The sequence below is a fragment of the Scylla paramamosain genome, chromosome 17 (genome assembly GCF_035594125.1).
Source record: "Scylla paramamosain isolate STU-SP2022 chromosome 17, ASM3559412v1, whole genome shotgun sequence".
In the NCBI taxonomy this organism is placed as follows: Eukaryota; Metazoa; Arthropoda; class Malacostraca; order Decapoda; family Portunidae; genus Scylla; species Scylla paramamosain.
The window spans coordinates 5,190,079-5,214,334 of record NC_087167.1 but is presented as its reverse complement, the minus strand read 5'-3'; the positions used below and the strand labels follow the sequence as shown (position 1 = coordinate 5,214,334).

The 24,256-nt window shown below is 38.3% G+C and overlaps 1 protein-coding gene and 1 long non-coding RNA gene across 2 annotated transcripts; one reads left to right on the top strand and one right to left on the bottom strand.

Moving 5' to 3' along the window:
* Positions 1 to 6,249: 6,249 nt before the first annotated feature.
* LOC135108364 (uncharacterized) lies at positions 6,250 to 11,441 on the top strand. The gene is made up of 3 exons (XR_010272221.1): positions 6,250 to 6,370; positions 10,774 to 10,898; positions 11,271 to 11,441. It is a non-coding gene; the product is annotated as an uncharacterized LOC135108364 (long non-coding RNA).
* A 1,783-nt stretch (positions 11,442 to 13,224) lies between these two features.
* LOC135108361 (uncharacterized) lies at positions 13,225 to 20,850 on the bottom strand. Its single transcript, XM_064019277.1, has 3 exons — positions 20,642 to 20,850; positions 18,380 to 18,595; positions 13,225 to 15,299 (listed from the first exon to the last, which is right to left on the bottom strand). The coding sequence occupies exons 2-3, from the start codon at positions 18,586 to 18,588 to the stop codon at positions 14,300 to 14,302; spliced, it is 1,209 nt and encodes a 402-aa protein (XP_063875347.1). The 5' UTR covers positions 18,589 to 18,595; positions 20,642 to 20,850; the 3' UTR covers positions 13,225 to 14,299.
* Positions 20,851 to 24,256: the final 3,406 nt, after the last annotated feature.

Below are 24,256 nucleotides of genomic sequence, written 5' to 3'. Positions count from 1 at the left end.
GTTGCAATATTAGTATGTATGGTTATGTGATGTTAATATGTACATGTATGGAACTGCTTAATTTGGTCCGCTTATTATCACTACCTGTTACATCTGTATTATAACAAAGTTGTTTCCTATACAGTGCAAAAGATGACAGATGACATTAACAAGATGTACCATTTCACCTTTTTTACATATATTAAGATTTTTGGTGGACTATTGCCACTTGAATCTATAAGGAAATATTTATTTCTTTATTGCTGTACCACACTATAAGGACTGGCTTTGCAGGTTTTAGGATAACCCTACTTGCTACGCACAAGAATTTAATGGGCGTGAGGCCTCATTATCCCAACTTTGTGGCCACCGGTCTCCAGTCAGTCCTTACCAAGGAACGAAGTGCTTGTAGACAAGAGCTGCAGACACAGGCAGGCATAACGATTGTCTAAGGAGTTGTTTCTTCAGCAGGCCGTGCATGGTGAGTGTAGGACAAGCCGCAACACACCAACGGTCATGCCGCCCAATACAATATACCAAACGGCCCCTTCTTAAAATGGGATAACCTCTGGGGAAGTGGACGCAGGGATGTACACAACTAGGATGGAATGTTTGTATGTAGGTTATGGTGAGGAGTGTACTCAGTGTAGTAACCGTGTGCACGCCTTTACAAGGTGCTTTGCGCTTCTCATTAATGCATATAGTTATAGTCAGGAATATAGCAACCATGTGCATTCCTTTCCCCTGTGTTTTGCACTTCCAGTCGGTTTGAAGTGCTGACAGACTCCGTCGTTCTATGTGCATGGTGGGGCGTCGCTCACACAACTCTTTTAAGTCGAAAGTCATGAATTTCATCAGTATCCTTTATTTAAATGTCTTCAGCATTTTATACTACTTTCATAATGCATGTTTTTTTTTTCTGTTTTATATCGTTATTTCTTTGTCACTGTTTTTCTTACCACTAGTACTACTGTGGCCGTCCTGTGTTCACATTCAGAGCAAACAAAAAAAAGTAAGATATTGTTTGCACACACACACACACACACACAGAGAGAGAGAGAGAGAGAGAGAGAGAGAGAGAGAGAGAGAGAGAGAGAGAGAGAGAGAGAGAGAGAGAGAAGGACTTTCGAAATCATGTGAAACTGAGAAATGACTTGTAAATCCGCTTACATAATGAATGGTCTTAATGATTACTCTCTCTCTCTCTCTCTCTCTCTCTCTCTCTCTCTCTCTCTCTCTCTCTCTCTCTCTCTCTCTCTCTCTCGTTAGCTATCCATACATGTACTCAAGTATCTATTAATTTCTTCATCTCCCCATCTTTCTATAGCCTTTTTCACGTTGGCCTCCCCCCTTCCCCGATTCGTCATTTAACACACCGTGCAATCCTTTTCATTATTCATTATCCTTCCATTATCCACGGCGACAAATGCGGCAAGAGACACTCCGCACCCGAAGCTGATTAAGTCATTAAGTCGTAAGGAAGAAAGGAGGGAAGGAAGGAAGCAGAGGAGAAGGAAAGGAGCGTGTTTCGAAACTGCGTTGTAATTTGGTGAACCATTTCGCTTTTGTTATATACGTTGTGTGGCTGTTTTTACTTTTTTTTTTTCTTTCTCCTAGTTTTGAAAATTTTATGCATTTTCGATATATCTATTTATTTATTTTTTTTATTTTATTTATTTATTTATTTTTTTGCTTAAGTTTTGATAAGTTCGGTTGTACTCGCTAATAGATACGCAAGTTTCATATGTTATTATTGATGGTTTCGTAATTGATTAATATGAACTGAAGTTCTTTTCTAATTCAGTTTTCCTTTCTTTTTTTCTTTTTCTTTTTTTTTTGTCGTTTCGCTGAGCTAGCATGAAAGAGCTACATTTTTACTTTTTTTTAATTAGTCTTCATTTTATTGCAATATCCTTAAAGTTAAACTAGCTTTTCTTTTACAGGTGATTTAAAGTGAAATGAGAGAGAGAGAGAGAGAGAGAGAGAGAGAGAGAGAGAGAGAGAGAGAGAGAGAGAGAGAGAGAGAGAATGGAGTAGGCGGCCTGAGGTAAAGTGTATAAATAGGTAGGCCTGAAAAAAAAAGAAAAAAAATCAGGTCTACAGAATAAATTTTGTACGTAATCAAATAGATACTTGATATTTTTCTCTGAATAGGCTTTGAAGCAGGGAGAGAGAGAGAGAGAGAGAGAGAGAGAGAGAGAGAGAGAGAGAGAGAGAGAGAGAGAGAGAGAGAGAGAGAGAGAGAGAGAGAACTGTACACGTAGTAGGCTGGCCTGGCAAGAGGAAAAAAAAAAAAAAGATATTTAGGCCTACACAACAAATTTCGTAGGAGGATACAAAGGATACAAAGAGGATACAAAGAAACTACTTACAAAGATAATAGAAAGGAATAACACAACACACAATAATTTCTAAATACTTTTTTTACAACAAAACTAACAACAGGATGTCACACAAATATAAGTTTATGTGGTTGTTTCTTGTCGCTTTTATATGTGTGTGTGTGTGTGTGTGTGTGTGTGTGTGTGTGTGAGAGTGTATTCTTGTGTAACAGTATGTAACAATGATTTGAGAGAGAGAGAGAGAGAGAGAGAGAGAGAGAGAGAGAGAGAGAGAGAGAGAGAGAGAGAGAGAGAGAGAGAGATGGGCGACAAGATATATGAAAGGCTGTGTGAGAGAACAGCTGTTTTGGGAAAAAAGAAAGGAATGTGTGTGTGTGTGTGTGTGTGTGTGTGTGTGTGTGTGTTGTGTGTGTGTGTGTGTGTGTGTGTGTGTGTGTGTGTGTGTGTGTGTGTGTGTGTGTGTGTGTGTGTGCGCGCGTGCGTTTTATGACCATGATAAAAGTATCTGGAGACAGATTTATTATCTGAATCTCGAACACGCCATGGAAAAATGAAGAAAAGAAAAAAGTGAATAAAGAATATATTATAAAATAAAATATTCAGATCTGCAGATTTATTCATTATATTATATTCTCTCTCTCTCTCTCTCTCTCTCTCTCTCTCTCTCTCTCTCTCTCTCTCTCTCTCTCTCTCTCTCTCTGTGTGTGTGTGTGTGTGTGTGTGTGTGTTTTAAATGAAAGCGAGAGAACACTGATTGGGCAGGAAGGCAAAGAGAGAGAGAGAGAGAGAGAGAGAGAGAGAGAGAGAGAGAGAGAGAGAGAGAGAGAGAGAGAGAGAGAGAAGGGGGGGGAAGGCATACAGACATACAAACAGGCAGAGAAGAACAGGAAGCGAAGTAGGAAGAGGGGAGCGAGGAAGGGAGGGACGAAGACATAGAGAAACAGAGGAAGGACACATGAAAAAAAAAAAAAAAATTACTTCGCAGGTAAAAGGGAGAGTCTTCACCTTCACTCCCCGACCATTCTGCGCTGGGTGGTGTTGAACTTATCCATATATCCTGCCCGAATGCTGTGCTGTGTGACGGACAGACAAACCCTCTGGAACTCTGCGATATATTAGTGTCGTGAGCAACTCGGGCATTACTCCTATTAACACAGAAGAAACGAAAACAACAAGCACTCTGCAACTGTAGGTGGAAATCCCAGTGCTCACAGTCTTTCATCCCCTTCACTGGTAAACTCTGGAACTCCCTACCTATCTCTGTACCTCCTCCCCCTTCAACAAAATGAATTCTTTGAGGAGGGAGGTCTCAAGATACATCTCTAGTTCTAGTTAATCCTTCTGGGTCTTTTCTTTGAGAACCGGCACCTCAGTGGGCTTTTTATTTTATAAATTTTGTTGTCTTTGGCCAGTGCGCCTCTTACATAAAAAAAAAAAAATATATATAAATGCAATCCTGAGGGCTCAATAAATAGACACATGAGAAAAATTATAGGTCGACAAGAGCCTTTTGAAAGTAGTGGAGGTGCGGTGCAGAAGCGTTTTCAGTATACGGACCCAGCTTTAGTTCTGAAAATCCCGTTGAGGAGGGACATGTGACTGCACTGCGCCTTGAAAAGATGCTCATGATAATCATCTGCCTGGTGGTGAATGAGACCATGATATCGACAGGATGTGAGAGAGAAAGAGAGAGAGAGAGAGAGAGAGAGAGAGAGAGAGAGAGAGAGAGAGAGAGAGAGAGAGAGAGAGAGAGAGAGAGCGTGTGTGTGTGTGTGTGTGTGTGTGTGTGTGTGTGTGTGTTAATTTCTTTTAAAAGTGAAATATGGTTATTATTTATGTACCACTCCTAAGAACTCAGAAGAATACTTTACATACGTACAATGGTTCTTCTTTACGTAAGGAACATATCCCTATAACCAGATGAAAAAAAAAAAAAAAAAAAAATATATATATATATATATATATATATATATATATATATATATATATATATATATATATATATATATATATATATATATATATATATATATATATATATATATATATATATATATATATATATATATATATATATATATATATATAACGATAAAGTGTGTCTTTTTCAGTGTCTTAGTTTCTTTTATAAATCAAATAAGTTTACTATCTATGCATCACTCCTAAGACCTTAAAAGCATATTTTACATCTGTGCAGTGGTTCTTCTTAAGGTAAGGAACATATTACTATAATCGGATAAAAATTCTGAGATCGAAAAATATTTCAAATCTATTATTAATTAAGGTCTGGACCTGTAAAAAAAAAAAAAAAAAAGGAATGTAATTACAAATTTTCTTCTAAGATTACAGAATGTTGACTCATGAAAAGTAGAAGAAGAATATTGATGTAAAAAAGTATACATTAATCGATAGTGTGTGTCCAAATGAAGTTTAGAAGGAAAGAAAGCTAGATTTTAGTGAGTCATATAAACTTTCTATATACTCGTGCATATTTTAGTTCTACGCTTCATGATTCGAAATTCTGTAGTGTTAAGGGAATTTTTTTTAACCGATTTTTTTTTTTTTTTTTTTGTATCTTTTTCAGGTCCAGATCTTAAAAAAAAAGTGAGAAAATTTTCATTCTCAAAATCCTTAACTGGTAAGAGACGTGTTCACAGCGTAAAGGAGACACACTGTGGATGGATATGTTTTGTATTCATAGGAGCAATGAGAAAACAATAATATTCAAATTTGAAGATATATCACTTCCAGACAAAGTTTAGAAGGAAAAAAAATACACTTTAATAAGTGATGTGAACTTTCTGTGTACATATTTTAGTTCTACATTTCATTATTCAAAGTTCTATAGATAAAAGGGAAATTTTTAATCGGAAAAATTTGTATTTTTTTCCAGGTCTGGACCTTAAAAAAAAAAGCGAGAGAATTTTCAGTCTAAAAATTTTTACATGATGAGAGATGTATATTTCTTGCTTGAAGGAAACACATTGTGGCTATTTCTTATGTTCATAGGAGCTGCGGGAAGACAATGATATTTGACTTTAAAATATTTTGCTTCAAACAAAGTTTAGAAGGAAAGAAAAATACCCTTTTATAAGCGATACAGACTTAGACTACAATATACATACTGTTACAGAAGACCCTCTCAAGTCTCCCACACATCACTTCAGCACGGCTCCTGGTCGAACCTCACACCACACCAGCCCGGCCGTGGTCACAGAAGACCAGAGGGAGGGGAGAGGGAACACTCGCTAACACCTGCCTTCCCAAGCCACACAGAGGCCTGAGGAAAGTGTTTCACTGAGTCTATGTAGCCTGCTCACAAGGGAAACGTCCTGTCCAGTCTGGCAGAAGTCTCTCACAGCGGTGGCACACAGCACAAACAGGAGAGAGAGACAGGCTCTCAGGACAGTTTATTACTACGCAGCAAAAACACTGTTACAGCATCTGCCTATCTCTCGCACGCCACAGCAACCCCACGAGCTCACTCTCCTGGCACACAGTTCCCCAGCTGGGTGAGAAAGCACTCCTAACAACGTGGGGCTAGACACAAAGCGAAATCCTTGAGCAGCGAAAATAGTGGCGAGTCGCCCTTCTTCCATCAAGAATCTTGCACTCCTGTGTTCTGTGGGCCTATATAGGTGCTAATGTAGTTTTTTCTAGCATGCAAAATTATTCAATGACGATTTAAAAGCATCTTTTGTTGAAATGAATTAATACAAGTTTTAATAATCAAGGTATAACCACCATATAAAGCCTGTAAAATTATTCAATACCGACTTGAAGGCACCTTCTATTGTTATGAATAAAAGCCGGTTTTAATAATCAGGGTATAGTCGATATATAAGGATGTGGAAAAAAGAGACAAACCTTGGAGCCAGAGAATCTCGCAGGGCGTATGTTGCGGTACTGACGCGCTGATGTGCATGCGCAGAAAGCCGAGCCGTCTGTATTTTCGCAGCTCCAGGGTTTCGTAAGGCAGCAGACCAGGAGGGTGAGGTGTTGTTGGTAGGCTCTTTTTTTCAACCATCCTGCTTCTCACACGTTGCAAGGTGAGTTGTGTGTGTGTCTATGTGAACGTGAAAGATGTTTGCACGTAATGATAAGGTTCACGTGCATGTACGTTGCCGGTGTGCTTGGGAATGTATGATTTTGTGTGGCCTGGAGTTTAAATGACTGTGTGTGTGTGTGTGTGTGTGTGTGTGTGTGTGTTTATTTATTTATTTATTTATTTATTTATTTATTTATTTATTTAGCTATTTTATTTCACCGATTTTTTTTATTTTTGGGGGGAGGGGAGTATTTGTGTTATTAACTATTTTTTTTTTTTTTTTTTTTTACGGAGGATAATCAAAATACGCTAAATTTAGTAATAGGATTTGGTCATTAGTTGTAGTGAGGTGTTGCAGGTAAGGGTTCCACCGACACGTGGAGCTACGGAGCCTCGATGTGAGGGTGATGGGTTGTGGTCAAGGAACAAATATATTATGTAGAATCTTTGTTGTGGTGGTCACGTCAGTTATGTCACAGTACAAAGTAAACGGGCGAGTCTTCATTGTCATGAAAACCGCAGTATCATCATTATTCTGGACAGCAAGTAATCACTTAACCAACCCTTCACATCTGTCTCTCATTGGTGCAGTGTTGCATCTCTTGCTATCCTCTGCTGCTAGTTTCACGCTAACTGCTCTTCTGATCTTGCTAACCATGCCTCCCCTCCTCCTGCAGCCTTGCTGCACAACAGTTTCTTCTTTCTCTCACCTCTATTCTGTCCACCTCCCTAATGGAAAATCAACCAGTATTCCCAATTTTTTATTCCCTTCTCTGGTAAACTCTGGAACTCCCTGTCTGCTTCTGTATTTCCTTCTTCCTATGACTTTGACTCTTTCAAGAGGAAGGTTTCAAGACACTTATCTTCCATTATTGAAAATATCTTCATAATATATCTTATTTTTGCTGTCTAATTCAGAACTTTCATCTGTGTATGAACATTTGTGCTATCAAAGCTAGGTTTCTCATTGGTGCAGATTATCATTTATTTGGGTAATGAAATGCTTAATAAGAGGTAACTCTTTTTAACCATGTGGCTAACACTTCTTCACATGAGGCTGCTCAGTAAACTGGAGATACTATACCTATAGGAAGTTGAAAACATAAGGATGCCCTTTCAGTTACTATATGAGGACATGATGAAGAAAATAATTACATACACATCACAGTAATTTAACCAGTATTGTAATTCATTTATTTTTACTCATTGTATTACCGATTCACTTTGTTATGTTGAACATAATTATCAAAGTTTTCAATTACAACTTCATAACCAATATTTCTTTTATGATTTAGCTTTTTAATATTTAAAATTTTTGTTTAGAATCACTTTCTGGTTCCTTTTACCTATCCATATACTTTTCTCCTTTATTGAAATTTAAATAAGTCATTGAAACATTGAAATGTAATAGTCAGAAATACCATATACTGTAGTTGTATGTACTATGTTCAATTAGTGGACTGGTAATATGTTCTCCAGTTATGGGTTACACAGATATACTTTGTTATTATCCAGGCTGTTCATTCACTAGCTGATTTCAGGATGGCACATGAAGTGTCACTGAACAAAAGAATTGGTTGAATGTTCGTTGCCTTAGGTGCAATTTGATTCCTACCAGATGCACCACCAGATTGACAGAAACACTCCTAACATCACTGCTTACCAATACAATTTGAAAAGCTGATAATGAAGAAGGATGGCACCAGGATATAGGATTGGATGAAGTGAAACCTATCAAATATGAAAGAGAGAAATTTGGTAAAGAGTTAGTCAAGAAAGTGATTAGTAAAGCTGAAGAGGAAAGTGACAGCACAGTGGAAGAGATTGAAGAAGTGACAAGGATTGGCAAGTATGTGGAAGGAGGTAACGGGCCAATAAAAGTTAGATTTAGGTCTCAAATTGCTGCTGAAACAGTACTGTCTAATGCCTGGAAACTGTCAAAAAAGGATGACTATAAGAAGAGACTTAAGTGAAGAGGAAAGAAAGAAAATTAATGATGTGTTGAATTAGGCAAAGGAAAAAATTGGGAAAACTTACTGAGGAAAAGAAATTCCATTGGAAAGTGGTAGACATGAAATTAAAGAAGTGATGCATAGGAAACAGGAAGAGGAGTTATAAAAGCTAAAGGTGGCATATAATAATATCAATGGGATCTTATCAGTACAAGAAGAGATAAATGATTTCCTAAGAGAAAATGAGCCTGATATTATGGGAATTTCTGAATCTAAATTAAGTGATGAAATTGCTGCAGTTAACACTGGTGAAGGAAAGTACAACATGTGGATGAAAAATAGAAAAAAGAAACGGTGGTGAAGTAATGATGTTGATAGGAAAAGAACTACAAGTGAAAAGTATTTTTTGGAGAAGGAAAAGTGGAAATGATTGAAGTGAAGATAAAACAGGCAGGAAAAGGACTAAGAACCTTTGTTGTGATAGATGCCCCACCAAAGACAAGCTCATGAGAGATAGAAGATTATGATACTCTATTGGGAGACACAAGAGATTGTTTGGGCTGAATAATGAGGAAGAATGACAGGGTAGTACTGCTAGGAAATTTTAACTGCAAAGAAGTTTGTTGGGAAGATGTGATAATCATGGGAGGGATCATGTCATGGGAATACAAACTCTTGACATTGGCGATGGAGAACACACTTATCCAGTGGGATGAAGAGAATACAAGGTACAGGGAAAATGAAGAACCCCCAAGACAAGATTTATTATTTACAAAGGAACCAAAAATTTTAGATAATGTGATTATAAATGTCCAATAAGAAAAAGTGACCACACAGTAATAGAACTAACTTTAGAAGTTAAAGAAGAGCCAAGAAGAAACCATAGGATTGGAAGATTCAATTATATATAAAAAAGGAAAATTTGGTAAGCTTAAGAAATACTTTGAAGAAACTGATTGGAGTAAGTTTAAAGAAGTAAGGGGGGTGGAAAGGAAATTGGGAAGTATTTGTTGAAACATATAATGAAAGAGTGCAAAGATGTATACCAAAAGTAATAGGAAGAGAAATTGGACATAAGGACTGGTTTAATAGATGTGAAATATCAAAAAGAAAGAGATACTGCTTGGAAAAAAATGGGAGAGGAAGAAGACAAAGTTTGTGGGCAGAATATATGACAAAGAGAAATTAATATGTTAAGATACAAAGAGAAGAGCATAGAAAATATGAGAAAGATGCGATAGATAAATGCAAAGATCAACCTAAACTGTTTTACAGACATGTCAACAATAAGGTATAATGAAAGGAAATAACTGAAAAATTAGAGGTGGATGGCAAAGAATATGAAGATATTAAGGATATGGTGGAGGTGATGAGTGATGCCTTTCAGTCAGTCTTCACCAAAGAAAGTGAGTTTACAGTACATGGAAGTGAAGGTGCAGTAGAAGCACAAGGACCGGAAGGTATATCAAACTGGGTTTTAAAGGAATGTAATTGTCAGTTGGCAGACAAAATACATCTTATTGTTGAGTATTCATTAAAAGAGAGCAAAGTACCAAGAGACTGGAAAAAGGCTGATATTGTGCTAATATTTAAAGGAGAGTGTAAAAAAGACCATCTGAATTATGGACCAGTATCATTAACATCAGTTGTGGCAAAAATATGTGAAAGATGGATGAAATTCTTGAAAGTGGGATGATAACTGATGGACAGTTTAGATTTTGTAGAGTGTAATTGTCAGCTGTGTCACCTCACAAGGTCCTGTGAGGTTGGCAGCGAGAGACTAATATGAAGCATGTGTAACACTAAGGGAACTGAGTTAATTAAAGTTGAAATTAAGGAAACTGAATTCATTATAGTAAATAATTGCAGTAGTGAAGTTGTGTGAGAGGAACTAGCTGTGGAGAGCAGTGGTGGGGTAGAGGAACTTGACTTGTGAATGAGTTACCTTCCTTGCCTCTTCTGCATGTCTGGCTCAAGAGGAACCTTCTGAGTGAGTGGTGGCTGTAGAGGAACTGTGATTTGTGAATGAGTTACTTCCTTGACTCTTCTGGGTGTGGGGCCAAAGAGAGACCTCCTGGGTGAGTGGTGGCTACAGGAAACCCTTGTCTTTTGAGACAGTTTTGTTTCTTGACCCTTTCACTGGTGTGGCTTCTCAAACATAAGTCAACTAGTCTAGTGCTAGTGTAGAGTGCAACTTGGAAAGACTGACTGAATAGTGGGTGTAGGAGAATCTTGACTTGTGAATGATTTACCTTCCCCAAATTTTCTACTCCTGTGGCTTCTCAACTTAATGTAAATTAAATGTTTAGTGGAAGTTTTGGAAGATGCTGGGTGAGTGATGGGTGGCTGTGTGCTTCACCCCCTTGTAGTAACTCAAGCCACAGTTACCAGTCAGTCCAGCACCTCACATTCCTTCCTGCCAAGGTGAAGATAACGTATGTTTTGCCTGCAGGTGAGCTGGTGTACGCCATCAGGTCCGCCACACCATACATCCACTGCAGGATGTACCACACCAATGACCTTGTAACCCAGAGCCTTGCAAACACCTTGATTTTAATTCTGCAGTGGTGGCTAATAGTTAAGTAACATATCCCACTTACCTCCACTGTATCTAGGGTGTGCCCTCAATCTTAAGTCCCGTGACTTGCAAAGAATCTATCATTTGCCAGGTTTTGTTTGTTGATTGTCAGAAAATCAGAGTACTTAGGGTAGAGAGAGAAATAATGAAATTTTAAGTCCCATCAGCTGTGAAGAATGTATCATTTGTCAGGGTTTGTTACTAGATTGTCAAAAATCAGAGGACTTAAGATGGGCAGGCATAAAGCACAGTGAAGTGAATGTAAAAGATTACTTGACTTATGATCATGACTACTTATTGCATGAACTTGAGTTACATGTCATTAAGTTAAATGCAACTCATGACCAGCCATAACTCCTGTCACTCTGCAGGTCAATAACTATGTGATATGGAGTGATGGTGACTGGGAGGACTTTGGCAAGTACTAGAACGCCACACTTCCTGTTGTGGCTGTTCAGTGACTTGCTGGTGAACAAGATGGGTGGTGGTGAATGACAGGTGGGGCCAAGGCATCCCTGCTTCACAGCTCCTGACAACTACAACCCCAGTGAGTGTAGATGGGGTGTGTCGGGTGTTTGGGCAGCTGAGTCTGAGGTATTTGGGTTATTTTATTGTGTATCTTATATTGTTTAAAACTCCTCAGTTGTTTTGAATGGTTTTCAATGATAATCTTCTGTAATAGTAATTTATTCACCAGCCTATTTACTGTAGCTTGAAGTTTTAGTGTTCAGGGAGAATATGTCATCATAACTCAAAGATACAGTGTCCACAGAAGTTTTGACCACCTTATGTTAGAAATCAATGGTAAGAAGCAGACAGAACACTTGCATCTCTTCTCAGTGTTGTTTGGCTGACAGAAGTCATCATACATCTGACAAATCAGGAATCCCTCTGGACCTCCAAACACATCAAGTTTTTATACTCAGCACTCAGTGAGCTGTAGCAGAGAGGAGATGTATGCTGGTCTGTTTCGTACCAGAATTCTGTATTTTCAGTTCTTCACTTGTTGCTGCTGCAGTTTTGTTACAGCTTTGCGCAGATGGCTCTAGACAACCTCTTTAATGAAGAAAAGGATAGAATTTTGGCCTGGAGGAATGAAAATGTCACTATGAAAGAAACTGTCAAGCTTAAAGGTCGGAATGAGAGGACTATAAGACGTGTGGTTGCTGCTGCTCAGGAGCTTCCTCAGCTCATGGTTCCACCTCAAAAACCTGTCACCAGGAGACCAAGGAAAGCCTCTAAAGGTACTGACAAGCTTTTGAAGTGTGAGTTATTGAAGGATCTACGACTCACAGCCAATCAGCTGAAGATGACTCATCCCAAACTGCTGGAAAACGTCTCAGAATGAACGATACAGCACAGGCTGCAGAAATCAGCTCGGAAACTGCTGCTGACTAAGGCAACGGCAAAGAAAAGACTTGCTTTTGCCCACAAATATAAGAGTTGGACTGAAGAGTAGTAGAGTAAGGTGCTTTTCAGCAACGAAAGCACCTTCAGGTGCATCAGATCACAGCCTGGAAGGATCAGACGACCACAGAATTCTAACTGCTATGCGTCTCAGCATATGGAAAAAACCGTGAAACATCCACATAGTGTGATGGTCTGGTGAGCATTTGATGGTGCTTTTGGACATGCAGGGCTGTACTTTTTGCCCAAGAACCAAACAATACAAGCTGATCTTTATATTCAGGTGATGTATGTTCATATGCTCTTTTTTCATGATTTGCATGGGTGTCATACATTCATGCAGGATAGTGCACCATGATATAAGGCAAAAAAAGTAATGAAGTGGTTGGAAGAACATGATACACAGCTTCTTGATTGGCCAGGTAACTCCCCAGATTTGAATCCAATCAAGAGCCGTTGGAATCACATGAGGGAATGGCTTGCGACATGTGACACATCTTCAGTATCACAGATGATTGATGAAATAAAAATAAAACTATGGACTACTGACATGGGCCTTGACTATTTAAAGAAATTTTCTGATTCTATGCCTAGGAGACTCAAGATTGTTATCAAGAAGAAGGGCCAGATTATTAAATACTAATATATGAGTATTTTTGTGTTTTATTTATCTTTGTGTGTTGGCTCTTGGTGTGGGGATGAGGTGGTCAATACTTTTGAGGATATTGTAGAGTAAATAGACTGGGGAATAAACTTCTGTTAAAGGAGATTGTCATGACTGAGGTGTCACTTGGATTTCGCATTTAAAAGCTACTAGAAACTCACAAGCATTTTCAAATTTTCATGAATTAATTCTAATAATTTACATTTGACAAACAGTTTCACAGTTCCTTTAGCTACTGGATATAAATACTCAAGTAAATTTTCTTAATTTACTGAATGAATAATATTAACACATAGAACACATCCAATACATTGCCAGCAAAATAACATTTGTTACACAATCTTAGTCTTTTTCCCAGTGATAATAATTGCAAATTTTCTATCTTCAATCATCTTTCAGGAGTCAATTAGTCAGGCTTATTGGTCTGTAATTTCCTGGTTCAGTATGCTTCCCCTCTTTGAAGATCACTGTTATGTGTCCTGTTTTCCATTCTGTTGGGAGTCTGCTATTAGTAAATGATCTATAAAAAATTAATTTAAATGGTTCCGCCAACTCTTGTTCCACCTCCTTCATAATCCTTGAATGCAAACCATCTGGTCCAGGTGACTTGTTTCTTTTCAGTTTCTTTATTGCCTTTCTTATTTCTTCCATCATAAACTCTATGTTTTGTCAGTGCTGGTACTTGCTTAATCAGGAGGATGGGCATTTCCCCAGCTGGTTCATCTGTAAATATCTCACAAAACTATTCTGAAATTACATCTGCCTTCTTCTTGTCTGTTTTAGTTATAACTATGTTATTGTCACTTATATGGAGGTCTGGTATGCCAGATTTTCTGGTTATTTATTCTGGACATACTTCCAGAATACTTTGGGATTCCCGTTCACATGACTTGCAGTTATATGGTCTTTATTTTTTATCACTCCTTGTTTCATTCCTCATGTGTTTATTTGTTCCTCTATATTCCTTGTCCACTTCCTGAAATTCTCTGCTGTAGGTATCTCCACTACTCATCAATTGCCTAAGTCATGCCCAAAGATGTTTCTTCTTATTTTTGACTAAAGTTTCCGGTTCATTGGTAGTTCTTTATTAGTTTTTTTCCTTGACATCCTTGCTTCCTTCATTGGTACACATTTCTTTATTACATCGTTGAGTTTGGTGGTAAGTGTGTGCCGCATGTCTTCAACATCTCCCTCAACCAAGTACTCTTTCCAGTTTATATTTAGTCTGTCTCATCAGCTCATAATCTGCTCACTCATACATGTATAGGGTAGATTTCTCTCACTGGCTGTTGTCGTACCAAGTGAGGTACATTATGGGTAGGATTAGAACTAAGGCTCATCCACAGAAGTCTGGGTTTTCATTCTTTTGTCAGTATATTCCCCATCTGATGACATCATGGGATGGGGAAGGTGAGGATTTTCCTTAATGTGTCTTTTGTGCATTGTTGAGGTGGTGTGTGTGGAGAATGAGGGGCAGCTGGTCTGAATCATCCACATAAAGGTATTGTTAAAGCGGCTCTTAGTAGCGTTAAACAGAATGTTCAGTTCATCCCGAAAGATCTGATTGATGGCTAGGAAGAAGATGTGAGTGGTGTGCTGTCCCAGCAAAAGGAAAAGGAATACTGTACGGAACACTTCCTTGGCGAATGACCCATGGCATCGCAGGGAATGCATGCTGATAAAGGTAACGCCAGCCACGATCATGATAATAAAAGTGAAGGAAAGAAACAGGGTGATATAGATGGCAGAGAAGGCCTGGTCACGTGTGTGTGTAGTGGCAGCCACATTTTGTAGGCGGTGGCGGAAAATGCCCACCACAATGCCGAAACTGAACACCAGCACCAGCACTGCAGGGACAATCAGCAGCAGCACAACGCGTGCAGCGATCATCCCATCTTCCCATGCCATGGCCAGGCCTTTTCTTTGAAGAACATCCTCCACATACCAGAGGCCTTGCTCACAGGCTGTGTTGTTAGTGACTTCCACCATTTCTTTGTCTGTGAAACACAACACACTCACTTCCAGTAGGTGCCTGAGGTGCATTGCAATACAGAACAAGCCAGTGAAGATAATGCGAAGTTTCTTAACTAGTGGTTGTTGCGTCTGGTAATAGTAGTGGTAAAACCACACTGCCAGGAAGCGGTCGTAGCTTAGCCACACAATGGTGCAATTGCTGAAGCCCTGTAGTATGTATAATGCCGTGAAGAGGGGGTGGACAACATAGCGTGCCACAGAGTAAGAGGGTATGTTACATCCACTAAATGTGAAAGCAATGTTGATGGCGGCCAGCAGGATGGCCACGTCAAGGCTGAACAGCAGTTTGAAGTACCTGCAAGAAGGAGGAGAGAATGAGTGAGTGAGTTTCCAGCTGGTTGACTAATAACACTATGTAACACAATTTTTGTCTTTGACAAGCAAGTGTTATTTTCCAACTCTTTTCATTGCAAAACAGGAGAAAATGTCCATTATTCCTGTCAAACTTTGCTTTTGTGGCTTTTAGAATGTTTTTTTTTGCCCCAAATAGCTAAATTTCACCATTTTCACCCTTTTTGGACAGAACAAAAAAAAGTTCAAATGACAAAAAATTTATTTAAAATCTTCTGAAACTAATTTTTAGGATTAAAAATGAAAAGTTTTCTTGATTTGCATGCATACAACAAATCACTTTCACGCATAAGTCCCCAAATGTAGTCTCCCATCATGTTTTCATTGAAGGATCCCTGATATCTCTGTTCAAAGTTCATTATTTCTTGATGGAAGCGCTCCCATTGTTCCTCTGAATGTGCTCCCATATTCTCCTTGAAGTTGTCAAGGTGAACATCTAGGATATGGACCTTCAAGGACATTTGCAGCCCATCTCACCATAGCTTTTCAATAAAGCTTCAACCAGTTCCATATAGTTATCAACCTTGTTGCCAAGAAAGCCCTGTACTACAACAATGAAACACTCTCAAGCTTTTTTTCTCCTTTTCTGTGAGCTTCTGTAGAAATTCTGGGCACTCCATAATTTTCCTTACTTGTGGTCCAGTGAAGATACCAGCTTTCATCTTTGCCTTTGAAAGAGTAGGAAAGAAGTCTTGAAGATATTTAAAGGCAGCAGACTCCTTGTCAAGAGCTGTAACAAACTGTTTCATGAGGCCCAGTTTGATGTGTAGTGGAGGAAACAAAACCTGATGATTCACCAATGGCTCATGTTTGATACTGTATGCTCCCACTGTAGTGTCAGTCCTTGGAGGCCAGTGCTTTCTCTGGTAATGTGGTGCGCTGTCCCTACTGTCCCAAGGGCAAAAAAAGAGGGATTCTTAGTAAAACCTTGCAACCCCATCATGAAAGCAACCATCTTGAAGTCTCTAATAACTTCCCAGCCATACTTGTAGTTTAAAGTTTCCAATAGAAGCTTTACACTGCTGTCGTCCTCCTTAAGATGCACAGAATGAGCAAGAGGCAGGGATGGATACTTGTTTCCATTGTGCAAAAGTACACCTTTCAGGTTTTTTGGAAGAGTTAAGAGTTTCCATTTATCTACATTGCAAGGGATTCCAACAGCATCGAACAAGCCTGATACATCATTGCAGCAACATAACCTGTCCTCCTTTGCAAAGAAGCTGGAGAAATGTTTGTGACATTTTCTTTGGCTGGTCACTTGTGCACTGTCATCAAGTAAATCCCATTCCTTCAGCCTTGAAATCAAAAGCTCACTCTTTGATTTTGTCAAACCAAGATCTCTGATGAGGTCATTGAGGTCTCTTTGGTTTGGATAGTAAGGATTCCTCTCAACTACAATTGTATCTGTGATATCACAGTCTTTCTTTCTGTTTAGCTCATTTTCTGACTTGCTACTTTCTTCTAATAGTTGACTTCTTTCTGGAGGAGCTGTTACAGGAAGATAAGCACTGTGTGGTACTGGTGCATTGGAAGATGGAATGTCTGGACAGAAAACAGCAGGTGCATTTTTCTCAGATTGGCATTTGGAAGGATCCACCATGCAGAAAAAGCAGTCAGTTGAGTGATCAGTAGGTTCACACCATATTCTAGGAATTGCAAATTTCATGGCTCTGTTTTCCCCTCTATACCATCCTGTAAAAGAACAACAGTATGAGTTGCTGTTAAACTTATTTAATTTTTACTCTTAATTCTTAACTGGATTTTACTCTTGAAAAATTAACAACTATTTTATCTTCTAGTGTTCTCGTACAATGCTCACAAGCAAAATGAGGTGCCCAGGTCTTGTCTTTGTCCCCAGTTGGCACAGCAAAATATGCTTTGTAAGTTTTACACATTTTTCCAGATGTTATCACAAAGAATGTCGTTGCTCTTGTCTTAATGAATTGACCACATGTGTAGCAGAATGCGACTGGAGAATGATTGCAGCCTCTTGATGCCATCTCACCTCTTGTGATGTGTCTTCTCAGGCAGCCAAAGCAGAACTAATTGGTTCTCTGCAAGCCCCTGTTTTTATATTGTCAAGCAGTTCTCCAGAATATTCTTAGTCTTTCTAGAATGTGTTCCAGAATGTTCTCAGTCTTTCTAGAATATTTTTAACCTACTTTAGAATATTCTGAATCATTTTAGAAATTCTTGTAGATTCTAGAAAATTCTTGATACTTCTACATATTTCTACTGTATTCTAGAAAGTTCTAGAATATTCTGGAAATGTTTACATTGAATAGAATGTTTTAAAATGTTCTAGAAACTTCTTAAAGCATCTGTTTGAACATTCTGGAAGATTTGAGATTTCTGAAGTGTAAACAAATTCTTCTAAATATGAGAAATTTCTTGCTGGATCTGGTCAGTTCAAGAATGATCTTATTAAAATAAAAAATCTTTAGAACACTACATTTTTTTTTTTCATTGTTTTAACTTATTTGCAACATTTCAAAAGCAATTAGATAAGCGATTGAGATTTTGCAAAGGTCTTTACCTGACAGGAAAACCAACAGAAACCCATACTATAATGAAATAAGGCAAAAATGTAAATTCATTGTTCTTACCACAAAAGCAAAGTTTTAGAATCAAAATAACTTTTTCTATTTTGTTAAGATGGAAATAACAGGAAAATTATGGTTTGGGGCCAAGGACAAGATAAAGTGAAATTTTGTTACATAGTGTTATCTGACGAGAGCAGACCGTCATACTGGTTTAGTGTCTGGAGGTCTTCAGAATGACCATAAGAGTGCTAAGCTGTTGTAGTTGTGTTTGTAGTTGTGAATATAGTAGTAATGAGTCTGTGTTACCCCTGTTCAGTGGTGGGCGAGAGTAGCGCTCATGATGGTGGTGGAGGGAAATGAGTTTCTATTGAATGTGTTGACCCTAAACATAGTGACGCAGAGGTAATTCATTGGTGGTGGTGGTGGTTGCAGTAGTGTGACTGAGTACACCATTGTTAGTGTTGGTAGAACCAGTACTCACACTGTGGCCGGCAGACTTTGCATCCGTGGTCGGTGGAGGAGGTAAATGCCGACGGCGTTGATAGCCACTCCCACCACTATCACGATGGGCATCAGTATCCAGTAGCCCACTACTTTCAACTGCCAGATCCTCTCCTCCTCCACGGTCCCTGGTGTGACCGTGGAGAGGAAGGCCACACTGGTGATGGCGGTGCGGAAGGTGGTGTTCATGGTGCCTCTGAGAGAGAGAGAGAGAGAGAGAGAGAGAGAGAGATGCATATTTGTATATTTTTTATGCAATAGAGCACACAAACTTTATAATTCAGCACACACACACACGCACACACACAATTATTATTATTATTATTATTATTATTATTATTATTATTATTATTATTATTATTATTATTACGCACACTATATATATATATATATATATATATATATATATATATATATATATATATATATATATATATATATATATATATATATATATATATATATATATATATGTGTGTGTGTGTGTGTGTGTGTAGTCATACCTCGTGATTCGAATGTCCTTCAATTCGAACAACTCCCAATTCGACCAGGATTGGCGAACAAATTTTGTCTTCCAATTTGAACAAAAACGACGCCACTCGGAGCGTCAGTCAAGCAACTACTATCATCCACGTAAGTTAAGGTATTACCTGTTAATCGTTTGATTTATTTGTATGTTATGAATGAAGCATTATAATACCAAATGTATACTATCGTCTATAGTGGTAACAGGTTGTTGAACCAAGATCGTTGACTGAGCTGGTGGGTAGCGTAGGTGGGTGAAACAGTCTCTCTCTCTCTCTCTCTCTCTCTCTCTCTCTCTCTCTCTCTCTCTCTCTCTCTCTCTCTCTCTCATTGTTTGTTACTTTCCTCTTCCTTCCTCTTTCGTCAGGTTTCAAACACCCCCTCTCTGCCATCTCCCCTCCCCCATATTTGTCAAAGATAAGGGACAAGGGAGTCACACCTCTCTCTCTCTCTCTCCTTCATTCTGTTATTTTCGCTTCGTCCTTTCTTACTCTTTCTAACTCTAGTGTAATTTCATTTTCATTCTCTATCAGTTTAATTCTATTTAGTAATTCTCGTAATTGACACACACACACACACACACACACACACACACACACACACACACACACACACACACACACAGAGAGAGAGAGAGAGAGAGAGAGAGAGAGAGAGAGAGAGAGAGAGAGAGAGAGAGAGAGAGGAGGGGTGGGGGGTGGGGGGTTAGTACAACAAAAATTGTGAACACAGCTGTTCTCAAGACAGAAGACGGCAGGAACTTTCGATGACTCATCATTCTGAGGTTGGTGTTTATTTACAATGGTATTTTGCGTAAAATTTTAAGGTCATTGTTTTTGTATCTGACGCATAGGATGACCCACTTGTTTGTGCCTTTTCTTAAGATGATTCAAGTGCCGTCTTGTACGCTGAAACGTGTATTTCATGTTTTCTTTTACTGTATTTTTCTTCTAGAATTTTGGTTATTTTCATTCAATTCAGTGTTTAGGGCACAGCATAAACCCATAAAATGAAAAAAAAAAAAAAAAATAGGGGGATTTTTGGACCTGGAACGAATTAATTCCTTTTACATTAATTTGAATGGGATAAATTGTTTCTCAATTCGAACATTCCATAGTACTGGCATCATTCCTTAATACTTGTTTACATAAATTTCAGGAATTACAGGAATCTTATCTCCAGACCGTCAAACACACAAAAGATGAGTAAAAATGAAGAAATCATAAATCTTTGATGGTGTAGTATGCTGTACGTACATGCTGTAGTATGCTGTACGTATAGTCTGAGCCGCACGTATGTGTTCCTGTTTCCGTATCTATATTCACTTTTTCCATCTCTGTGTAGCTACACGTTGTCTTTTTTACCTTTTTCGTGTGGTATATCATATTCATAAGTGGTCTATACCTACATTTTTTTTTTTTTTTTGTATCATTCAAATGCGGTTTTTATTCTGTCAACGCTATTATTTATTTTTTTCCACGATTTTTTTTTCCTGTCCATTATTAACTTCACCGCTGTGGTTAGATCTCCTTTTTCTCGTCTTACTTAATATTTCGGTTTTTCCTCTTCTCTCAGTCTTTTCTCACAGGTACAATATTACTCTTCTTTCGCACCTGTGGTCAAAAAAGAGTGCCCATCATGGTAGCCGAGCACATCTGTGTACACTACGGGAAGACTGACTCACATGCACGGCCTGCCACCCTCTCTTGTTACTTACCTCCTCCCGGGCTTGAAGGGAAGCTTACGGGCGGCTCTACACTACGAGTGCTTAGCCTGAAGAGTAACTATACCATCCTCGCTTCCGCTTGTAACACCGGATGCCCCAGCGCCACCACCACTATCTCGTGCCATAGTTAACGTGTACTGCTTGATATGAAAGTCATGAAAAAATCGTATCACATAATGATAAAACTCATAGTACAGACAGTGAATTTTCTCCCTTAATGCGTGTCTGTCTATTATTTGGGATATTTGGAAACTTTTATTATTGGCCAAATTAGTGTGTTACAATTATGTTAGGTGTTATATTAAGGCCAGACTTTGTATAAGGAAAAAGGTTCTGCCTATGTACTGGGATTAAGCACTTCACTTTCCATCGCACCCTGTATCACCAGAGAGCATTTAAAGAGAACCATGTTAATGCTACTTGCATCTACATCATCATCTCTCAAGTTCTCATCTGCAACAATTTCCGCTGTGAAATGTCAGGAAAGTTATCACAGTGTAGGGTGAAGTTTGTTTTCTAACCTTTTCACTGTTAAACTTTTTTTTCTTGTATCACGTTCAACTTTTTAGTAGTAGTGGTAGTAGTAGTAGTAGTAGTAGTAGTAGGAGTAGTGGAAGTAGTAGTAGAAGTAGTACGCTTTGACGTGGATTTTCAGTTATTAATTTATTCATCAATTTGCTATTATCATTGTTATTATTATTATTATTATTATTATTATTATTATTATTATTATTATTATTGTTGTTGTTGTTGTTACTACCCGAGACGGTTTGGTTGGTGGGAAACCGGATTTTCAGGGTAAATAGCACGGGGAATGCAGCGGTGAACAGCATCTTTATTAATTTTCCTGCCGACGTTTCGGCACGGGGATCATGCCGTTATCATGGATCTTGGATTAAAAGAAAAGAAAAAAAAAATAGATAAATTTAAAAAAATAAATAAAAATGCGTGCAAAAAAAAAAAAAATGAAGATAAAAATTAAGCTATACGTATGTATGCAGAGGACAGGCTGACTCTGTATAGCTTAATCGCGTGCTTCTATGTATTTTTGCTTTTATGAGAGATCCTTGATAACGGCGTGATCCCTGTAGCGCCGAAACGTCGGCAGGAAAATGAATGAAGATGCTGTTCACTGCTGCACTCGCCGTGTTATTTATCCTATTGTTGTTATTGTTTCTGTTGTTGTTTATTGATTTAGTTAATTAGTTATTTTATTCTGTTTTTGTTTATAAATATTGTTATTTTTAGCTGAAATACGCGTAGGGAAGTGCGAGGGTAGAGCCTGTTGGTAATTCTCACCTGGTCATTCATTTCGTTGCTTTGCCTCACCTCGGGTTTGGTAGACTTTGCTGAGAAGCGGGAGTTTTTGACGCGACCTTTTCACTAGACATTATTGTACTATTCTCTTTTGAAAGAGACCAGTATTTCAGCTCTGGTTTTAGCTTTTTTCGATGTGTTTCATGGTTCCCACATGCAATACATGTTTGTGTCATATTTGTATGTTATTTTTTCCTCAAGGTAATAATGGCTATAATTATTTTGCATTGCATATTTCATATATTGATTATTACAATGAATCATAATTATTTACATGATCCATCACGTTCACATGACTTGTTGATTTGTGTTTGTGTGTGTTTGTGTGCTTACATGTATATACACACTCCTCGGTAAATATTTTTGTAAGATTTATCAGGTATTGTACTGTGATTATTTATTATCATTAAAAAGGAAAAGTTATTTTTCATAAAAATGCATAAAACTTTTTTTTTTTTTAATCATAGCTATTGTAGTGTTACGACGGAACTTTAAATGAATTTTGTATAACAAAAGTTTTGGAGCATCTCGCCCTTCCGTCACCATCAGGAGAAACTACTCTTGCCTCTTTCTTTTTTTTTTTCCTTCAATGTAAGAGGAACACTGGCCAAGGGCAACAAAAAAAAAAAAAAAGGAAAAAGGCCCAGTAGAGTGCTAGTCCCCAAAAGTAGGTTGAAAGGGCTGAGGCGAAAAGTTATTTGCCTCTGCGAATTACTTATCAGAAACTACTACTGTCCCTGCCTTCCTGTCCCACCACTTAAAAGTTGAAACTGTCCCTGTCCTCTCTTCAAGGAAAAGGGAGAAGTGTTGTTTCAATTTACTCGAGAAGCTTGTGTCCACCAACCTGTTTTGTTTACAGTGAAGTTGCCTCATGGAACAAGTAATCAAAAGCATTTCTTGCCGTGGTACACCAAGAAGGAAATAACCGCTTATGAGCTACGGATAAAACCTGGTTAATATCCCCTCAGAAAAATGCCTCACGATCTCGAGTTATTGGTAGGCCTGACTCACCGCTCCCCAATCTCCGGCCAACGCCCTTTGTGGTCTTTTTGTTTGCCAATGACCTCTCGGGAGTTCCTTCCATGTAAAAGCTACTGCGGGAAATTCTTTGGCTTTCTCCCATGTGTGTGTGTGTGTGTGTGTGTGTGTGTGTGTGTGTGATGGAGCCCGTTATGATGTGTTGACTCAGGCCAACTCGTCACCGCCACACACCGCTAGGTCAATAAGTACAAGCACTGGATACGATACGTTACGTGGAACCACACCTACCCTGCCCCTGTTCGTTCACCTTTGTGTGCAGGAAATTGGCACTGGGAAGAGTCCTGCGCCCAACAGTCCAGGTTCGTGTGTTTGGCTGTGGACTAAAAAAAAAAACGTGACTCAGGTTTATCTGCGTCCACTGGACTTTCAAGATTTGTAAGAAACATTACAATTCGCTTTATATTTTTAGTTATTTATTCATTGATTACTGTTGAGAGAGAGAGAGAGAGAGAGAGAGAGAGAGAGAGAGAGAGAGAGAGAGAGAGAGAGAGAGAGAGAGAGAGAGAGAGAGAATCCACTGGCAGAACAAGGCACAGCTAAGTAGTACAACTGAATGAAAAAAAAAAGTTGCGCCTCACACTTACATTTGTATTACTCAGAAATGTTGAATTAGTATTGTCAGTGCTGTTTGTAATTGAATTTTCATAATTATTATTATTATTATTATTTTTTTTTTTTATTATTATTATTCTGAAGGAAAACAACGGAAAAATCTGTATGTATTGCTCGCCAACTCGTCAGTCAGTCAGTCAGTCAGTCAGTCAGTCATTTATACGCTCGCTCTTCACCTGCAATTGTACGTAGATTATTAATACATTATTGTTTTGACGCTTGAGAGCTTCAGGATAATAAATAAGTTTTATGATTATTGTTATTATTATTATTATTGTTGTTGTTTATATATATATATATGTGTAAAAGAGAGAAAAACAAACAAGCATACATACTACACATCGTCTTTCACTAGAGTTACTTAATATAGACAGGCGTGTGTTAGTTGCTCCTTACTTATTTTAGTTCTTCAAACCGGTCACAATATTGGTTTACTTACTCGCTTTACTTCTCTCCTTTCTTCCTTGCTAACTAACTAACGAAGTGACTAATTAATTAACTAACTAACTGACTAGCTGATTAACTTACTTATTAACTTACTGCTTCTAGCGCCAGTCGATGAAAATTTAAAAAAAGTTCCAACGCGTTAGTCAGCAGCCATCCTGTTTTGTGCCTCTGCCTCATAAGAGAGAAAGT

Coding starts and splice junctions, on each gene's coding strand:
- LOC135108361 (XM_064019277.1), bottom strand. CDS start 18,588: ATGAACACCACCTTCCGCACCGCCATCACCAGTGTGGCCTTCCTCTCC. Junction 15,300..18,379: donor CAAAGTCTGCCGGCCACAGT/GTGAGTACTGGT, acceptor TCCTTCTTGCAG/GTACTTCAAACTGCTGTTCA.